A 7,419-nucleotide genomic window follows, 5' to 3' on the forward strand; every position below is an offset into this window, starting at 1 on the left:
CGTGACTAAGCCTAAGCTTCGCTGCTGATAATGATAAATCTAAACCCATTAGTTTGAAACTTGCGTATGTGAAACAATTCATTTCCGATGGAATTACTAGCGTTGTTTATGTTCGCTCTTGTGAAAACTTAGCAGATCCATATACTAAAGGTCTTCCGATATATATACATGGTTTTTAAAACTACTAGTGATATGGATTTAAACATATTAAGTAAAGTTGGAAGTCATGAAAACCCATTCTTAGACCACCCGTAGTGGCAATTTATTGAAGACGTTTTGGCCTATAACGCCCCTCCTCCCCCCGGTTTTGGGCTAATTTTTTAGGCGTTTTGTACATAACACAGGTGGAAGCCATGAAAATAAAAAAAATATAACAAAGTTATGGCTTTATGGAGGCTTTATGACTACACCCTATTTTTGTAAAAAAAATAACGCTGACTGGGCACCACGTGGCGCATAACGCCTAGGGGTGGGGCTTTATGACTACACATGGTCTATCTTAAATATAAATATATTTAAAGGTTTGGCGTGATAAATACAACTTAGCATCACTAAATTCGACAGCTACTAAGCATTTCAACGTTTTGTATAAGATGGGTGTAATCATAGCTCTCTTCATATAGCAATCATTACTCAATCATTTCTTTTTCTTTTTTTTCATTGCATATTTTTTAATTAAAACTAAATAAATAATATTTCATTAAAGAAATAAACATTACATTAAAATAATAAAAACTACACGGCTCCCTAATCCTCGTCTTCATTAGCACCACTGTCGTCGTGGTCCTCGTATTTGTCTTCATTAGCACCGTCGCCATCAGCTTCATCATCGAACTCGTCTTCGTCTTCATCATTGCCCTCGTCCCCGTTTTCAATTTCACCCGGAAGACGCTGAAATATCCAAGCATGTTGGACCAAATCCGCCATAAGAACGTTATGTATTTCTTTTGAAAGCACAAAAAAAGTGTATTCTAGTCTCTGCTCCAAATTTGATGGAGTTGGTGGTGGATCATCGTATGGTATATACGTTGGATATATTGCTCGAATGTCGTCTTCGATGATCATGTTATGCAATACGATACACGTATAATTAGCGCTTTTCATTATTTCAAATGACCATAAACGACATGGATTTTTAACAAAATGCCAACGTTGGTGAAGAATCCCAAAACACCTCTCGATGTCCTTTCGCGAAACTCTTGCACTTTCTTAAAATAATCTCTTTTTTCATTGATCAGGTCTCTAAATGTTTTCACGATAATCGCATACTCCGGATATATCCCATCACCCAAATAGTAACCGTGTCGGTAGTAGTTATCGTTAGCAAATAATGAAGCGACATGAATGGTATTAGAGATATAACCCTCCAACACAGGCAATTGTTTCAAGACGTTTATGTCATTGTTGGAACCAGCGACAAAAAAGAACGCCGACCAAATCCAAAGGTCGTATGAAGCAATCGCATTGTTAGTCCTTTTTTTAGCCACCTCGTGTGTATTGAAGTCGTCATACGGTTGAATAGTTGGCCCATTCCTGGTTCATACAAATTATACTCTCGATCATGCCTGGTAAACCATGCACCCTTGCATGTACCTCGTAAATCCGTTCTAGATCGTTACAATTTGATGTTCTTAGATAATGTGAAGCATACAACTTTATTATTTCTATGTAACAGCCCAGTTACCACCGCACCATAATATTGTCCGCTTTGGCAGGGACGTACCACCATCGCCTCACGGATTTTGCTTTTGGTTGCCAAGGTGGTCACCCATCCTCATACTACTCCCACCTGAGCACGCTTAACTGTGGAATTCTTCTTTCATCCACTATCATTAAGCGCCCAAAACGCGTTATGATGTGGAAGGTATCCACCTTCTTATAAAGGAGGCTTAGTTCTCCTCCCTAACCGATGTGGGATGTCGCAATCCACCCCCCTTAGGGTCCAGCGTCCTCGCAGGACCTGGCACCACCAGCCCGGCCCTGGCTCTGATACCATCTGTAACAGCCCAGCTACCACCACACCATACTATTGTCCGCTTTGGCCGGGACGTACCACCATCGCCTCACGGATTTGCTTTTGGTTGCCCAGGTGGCCACCAACCCATCCTCATACTAGTCCCACCTAAGCACACTTAACTGTGGAATTCTCCTCTCATCCACTACCATTAACCGCCCAAAACGCGTTATGATGGGGAAGGTATCCACTTTCTTATAAAGGAGGCTTAGTTCTCATCCCTAACTGATGTGGGATGTCTTGTAATATCCTATTTTTGATTATAAGAATAAATAAAATAATCTCGTTTATTAAATAATGTATCGTGTATCGGTTTAGATAATAAACTATAAGTGGGTGGGTTTGGACTTTAGAAGATGAAATAAAAGATGAAATGGGCCTTAGGTCCATGGGCTTAAGGGAGTATAAATACCCCCTTAAACCCTAATCCTTTCCAGGGCTTAAGGGAGTATAAATACCCCCTTAAACCCTAATCCTTTCCAGTTTTATCAATCTTTACACCATAGCCTATACCTTCCAAAACACACACCATCCTTTATCTTGAGCCAAGATATGAAGTTGAGAACCCTAGCTTGATAGTGTAAGAGCGTTGTGACGATCCAAGCCAACATCAAGACTAGACCGTGTTCGTAGACCGACTCGTTTAAGGTACGTTTATATCAAGAAGTTGTTCGTTTAGGTCCGGTTTACATCTAGGAATCTTAGATCTATGTTTAAATGGTAAAATCGAATCCAATGCATCAAACCTTACTGGAATTCGTTAACAATAGATGGGTTAATTGTTAACATAAACAATCGGGTTTGTGTATTGAGTAATCGCACCCTTTAAAACGTAATATTTGGATTAATGGATGGTTAGGATTTGTAGGCGCTGCAAATCCGAGTTCAATGATACTTAAATCGTGTTATTTCATCGTGAAACGAGGGGTTAATTGCAAATCTGATGAAGGTTGATTGCGTATGTTCTTGACGATTTTGACTTTGACCCTTGAGTCAAAGATTTGGATAAGAACTGTTGATAGTTCGTTATGATTGATCATTCGTTACGCGTTCATAACGAATGGGGCACATTCGTGTGACTTGATAACGAATGAGCCCTTAATTCTTATCTACCCATTCGTTAAATAAGTTAGCGAATCTGGTAATTCGTTATATGCTCATTCTCTATGCTAAGGTAACGAATCAGAGGATGTTCAGATAACGAATCAGAATAACGAATCAAGTCATGTTCAGATAACGAATCGGAATGACGAACCAGATGATGACAAGATGACGAACTAGGATAACGAACCAAACCATGTAAAGATAACGAACCAGATTAATGAATCAGCTAACGAATCAGTTAACGAATCAGCTCGACCCCAGCCAGAGGCTCTGCCCCTTGGACCCCGCCAGGGGCTGCCGCCCCTAGAACCCCGCTGCCAGGAGCGCTGCCCCCGGACCTCCGTTCGTTGAGGGTTACAATTAAACTAGATATATGATATGGATAGCGATAGTAATTAATACGCGTAATTGTTATACAATTAGCCGTGCACAACTAAAGAAGGGGATAACTATTAACGATGAACGCGACCGTGCTCAGGTGAGTTTCTAGCCCCATTTCCTTGTTATGTTTTCGGGGCTATGTGCATACTCGATGTGATAGTTAATACACTTACCTTAAATGGTAAGTGTATACCATGTATGATTTATATGTTATATATGTATGTATATCTTGAACGTGAATGAAAGCTTGTCGGTACGTGAACGATCTTTGGATATTGCACGTATTGACAAGGGAGGTATGTATATATAGATGAATGTGTATTATAGATATATGTACAATATATGAGCATGTATGAATGATTAAATAATGTATAAGTACGTTTTGAGTATGTAAGGACAAAATGTTCGAAGATGAAGAAGTAAGGGATCAGACCCTAATAATATCTGAGATAGAGAAGAAAGGGATCAAACCCTAATAATATATGAGATAGAGAAGTAAAGAGGGATCAGACCCTACTAATATCTGAGATAGACAAGAAAGGGATCAGACCCTAATAATATTTGAGATAGACAAAGGAAAGAGGGATCAGACCATAATAATATCTGACATAGAAAATGAAGGGATCAGACCGTACTAATATCTGAGATAGAAAGGACGATAATTATATAGTATTAAAGTAATAAAGTACGAACGTATGTATGAAGTTATGTAAGTAAAGTAAACTAGTAAAGTAATTATTATGTATCTTCGAATGCATAATTGAAGGTAAGTGTACGTATTATATGATGTGTGATAAACTAAAACTTACTCAGCGTAGCTGACTTTTAGTATGCACGCAGGTGATTAGAATGAGACCGCACCGGTAACGGGGCCTTACATCCTATATAAAATATTAATTAAAATCAATTTAAAAAAAACTACAAGTGATATATATATATATAGAGAGAGAGAGAGAAATATTAAATTGAAATATACCATAGTAGAAATACTCCAAGGGATTCGGGTTGTTTTATCGGTCATCTTGATGTCGGTCGTGTTTCCGTAGGCGAGCAAGCTCTTAGCCGAAGTTACCTTTGGATTTCGGTGAATCCTAGTGTCCCTTGGTCATCCGTCTTTTGCTTAAAATAATCAAACTCGCACTCCAAATCTTTGGTAATGCGCATATATATTGTTTAGACATCTGAAATCGACGTCTAAAAATCTTCGGGTTCTAGTATCTTGGAGACTCATCGAAGTAATCTGCCATCAAACGAGCGCTAGGGGCCAAATGGTCTCGTTCAGTATATACTCTCTTCGTAACCGGGGGTGGAGGAGAACAAAAAGAACTCATATAATTTGTCGGTGAGCAAAACCGCACTCGTAATCACCTCTTCCTCCGCGTCGTCATCGGCTTGTTGGTCGATCCCATAAAAATGGTTGTGTTGGGGACTTCTTTAATCGTATATCTTAGGAAAATCTGAGAGTTGTGAAACACTTTCAGATCAAACTATTTGTTGGTTCCCAAATGTTTTGACTGGATAAAACTCAGATTTAGTGCAAGAAACAATATGGTGATTGAGAGAGTTTTTTTTGAACAAGTAATTATCGTATGATCAAAAACAGTTTAATTAGGGTTGGCGAGTTGTAACTGCATTTGCAGTTATCTTGATTTTGAATTTAAAATATCAAATTACGCTCGACCCCAGCCAAGGACGCTGCCCCTTGGACCCTGCCAAGGGCTACCGCCCCTCACACCCCGCCACCAGGGGCGCTGCCCCCATTGGAACCCCCATTAGTTTGGGTTCGCCCCTAAGTTACAATAGGATTATAAATTATAATATGATCGAATAAGTGTGCACCCCGCACCCAACTTAATTGAGATTCGTATTACAATTAACTTGATCAACAAGTTAATCCCTAATTACACTAAAATTACTAACAGGTTGTATATAGTTGTGGGAGAATCCATAGGTTTAATTTTGTAGAGAGTTGGTTGTGTATAGAGTTTAAGCAGAAAATTTTATAAAAGTATTGAGTTTTGATTGGGAAATAGATGAATTATATAGGGAAAAAGTTGTTTTTTTAAATAGTCGTTGGATTAACGGTCATGTTTCAATATTCGTGCCAAACAACGTTATGCAGGAAACGCTTGATCAAAACAACCAACCCAAAACAGGCACGGGGATGTTGCCTCAGGCGTTTTAGGCTCAAAATTACGGTTCATGAGCCAAGTACGGACGATATAATGATAAGTAATTACTTGAGGATGAGTTATTTACTCTTAGAAGTACTCCTTTTGTGATTAAAGGGGCTTCACCTATGTGGACACAAGGATTGATGTCAGTAGTATGAGCACATGCTTTCTTGCTCTTGTAGGTGTCTATGAAACCTTGACGAGCGGTCGAGCACATAGCCATAACCCCATAAAAGTGCTCCCTTCATCAGCATATAACTTATTTTTAAGCTTTTATAAACTTCTATTGGTGACTATTTGAAAAACATACACTATGTTGAGATTTAAACGGAAAGCTACCTTAAACTGTGCATAATTTGTCAGGTGCTTGTGAAAAAAGCCTAAGTGATTGATTGATTGTTGGAAATATTCTCCCGCAATGATAAAAAGTCTGCACAAACAAAACATGCATTACACTAGGTACAAACTTAAACGCTTAACGAATCGAAAAGTTAAATGATTGACCCGCGTATCCACATAAACAAAGCATGCATTACACTGTTGGTACAAGCTTAAACGTTTAACGAACCAGAAAGTTAAATGACTGACCCGCATATACATACTGACCGGCGTTGGTCTACTTCGATTGAACTTGAAAATGCCAATTATAAGGTTTTAACGTTCATCTACGCTGGTTTGGAATTGGTCAACTTTTTAGTGCATTGGTCAAAGTTTGACACGTATTACAACCGAATTTGATACTTTTGTAGTCTTTCTGGTTATTTCTCAACCATTGTCAAGGATTCAACACTATAAATAAAGGTCCATGACCTTCATTTTGTACACCACTTTTCAGTTCTCCTTCATATTATCATAATGCAATCCTTGTTTATTAGAGAAACCTGTAGGATCATTGCTTACAATCGCTAGACTCAAGGAGATCTATAGAGGATCTTTGTCATTTGTTCCACCAACGAATAATGGGGACGAATTATTCGTAAGGTTAAAAATCCATCAAGCACTATTTTATTGAATTTCATAACTTCGATATCTACTGCATACATAATACATTAGTTCTAGCAACCAAAGTATAGCAAGAGCTCATTGCTAGTCAGTGCAACCATTCGAACCAATATTTGGACATTTGATTCTTTTGTTATATCTTCATCTCCACATTGGACACCAGAAGAAAGAAAAGAAACAACTTTATATTGTTTTTTCTAGATTGTCAATATTTCTTATATTTGTTAGACCGTGTGTACTAAAGAGGGTTATAAACAAAAAGTCAAAATGTAACATCACATCAATGCCATCTAAGTGGAAGACCATTCACTAACTTTTTCTTCAAACACCCGTAATGTTATAACAAAATAACAATTTTATCGGTTTTTATAGAAATGTGAGTAAAGTATTTTTATTGGTTGGATTTATCGTTAGCCCCACCATTTGGAGCCATTGATATGTTACTGCATTGGCGTCCAAAGGGGTTCATCACCCTTTGCTGCCCTCCTTTTAAAGATGTGTAGCGGTTTGATGTTGAAATGGTGATTATGTGGAAAAGATTGATGCTTTCCGCATCACCACTACACATGATCTTACTCGCATAAATAATCACATACTAGCGAAAGTTACACAAGATGGTACTCCAAAGGTTACATTGGAAATTTTCATGGTTTAATGGTCATTTATCTCACTTGTTGCCTGTTCTAGTTTTCTTTCTTCAATTAGTAAACATTTTGTCTAATTTTGGCAACAAATAAAAATGTG

At 38.1% G+C, this 7,419-nt stretch overlaps 1 protein-coding gene across 1 annotated transcript; it reads right to left on the reverse strand.

The window, feature by feature from the left end:
* Positions 1–1,103: 1,103 nt before the first annotated feature.
* On the reverse strand, positions 1,104–4,663 carry LOC143532640 (uncharacterized). The gene is made up of 2 exons (XM_077027638.1): positions 4,572–4,663; positions 1,104–1,533 (listed from the first exon to the last, which is right to left on the reverse strand). The coding sequence occupies exons 1-2, from the start codon at positions 4,661–4,663 to the stop codon at positions 1,104–1,106; spliced, it is 522 nt and encodes a 173-aa protein (XP_076883753.1).
* Between the last annotated feature and the right edge of the window lie 2,756 nt (positions 4,664–7,419).

This window comes from Bidens hawaiensis, unplaced genomic scaffold, assembly GCF_021521415.1.
Source record: "Bidens hawaiensis isolate Kalapana, Puna unplaced genomic scaffold, B.hawaiensis_p1.1 tig00009539_1, whole genome shotgun sequence".
In the NCBI taxonomy this organism is placed as follows: Eukaryota; Viridiplantae; Streptophyta; class Magnoliopsida; order Asterales; family Asteraceae; genus Bidens; species Bidens hawaiensis.

What these genes read in the sequence shown, in the direction of transcription:
- LOC143532640 (XM_077027638.1), bottom strand. Translation starts at nt 4,663, where the DNA reads ATGCGCATTACCAAAGATTTGGAGTGCGAGTTTGATTATTTTAAGCAA. An exon ending in GGATTCACCGAAATCCAAAG is followed by an intron (nt 1,534 to 4,571) that starts GTAACTTCGGCT and finishes TGTATGAACCAG; the next exon opens with GAATGGGCCAACTATTCAAC.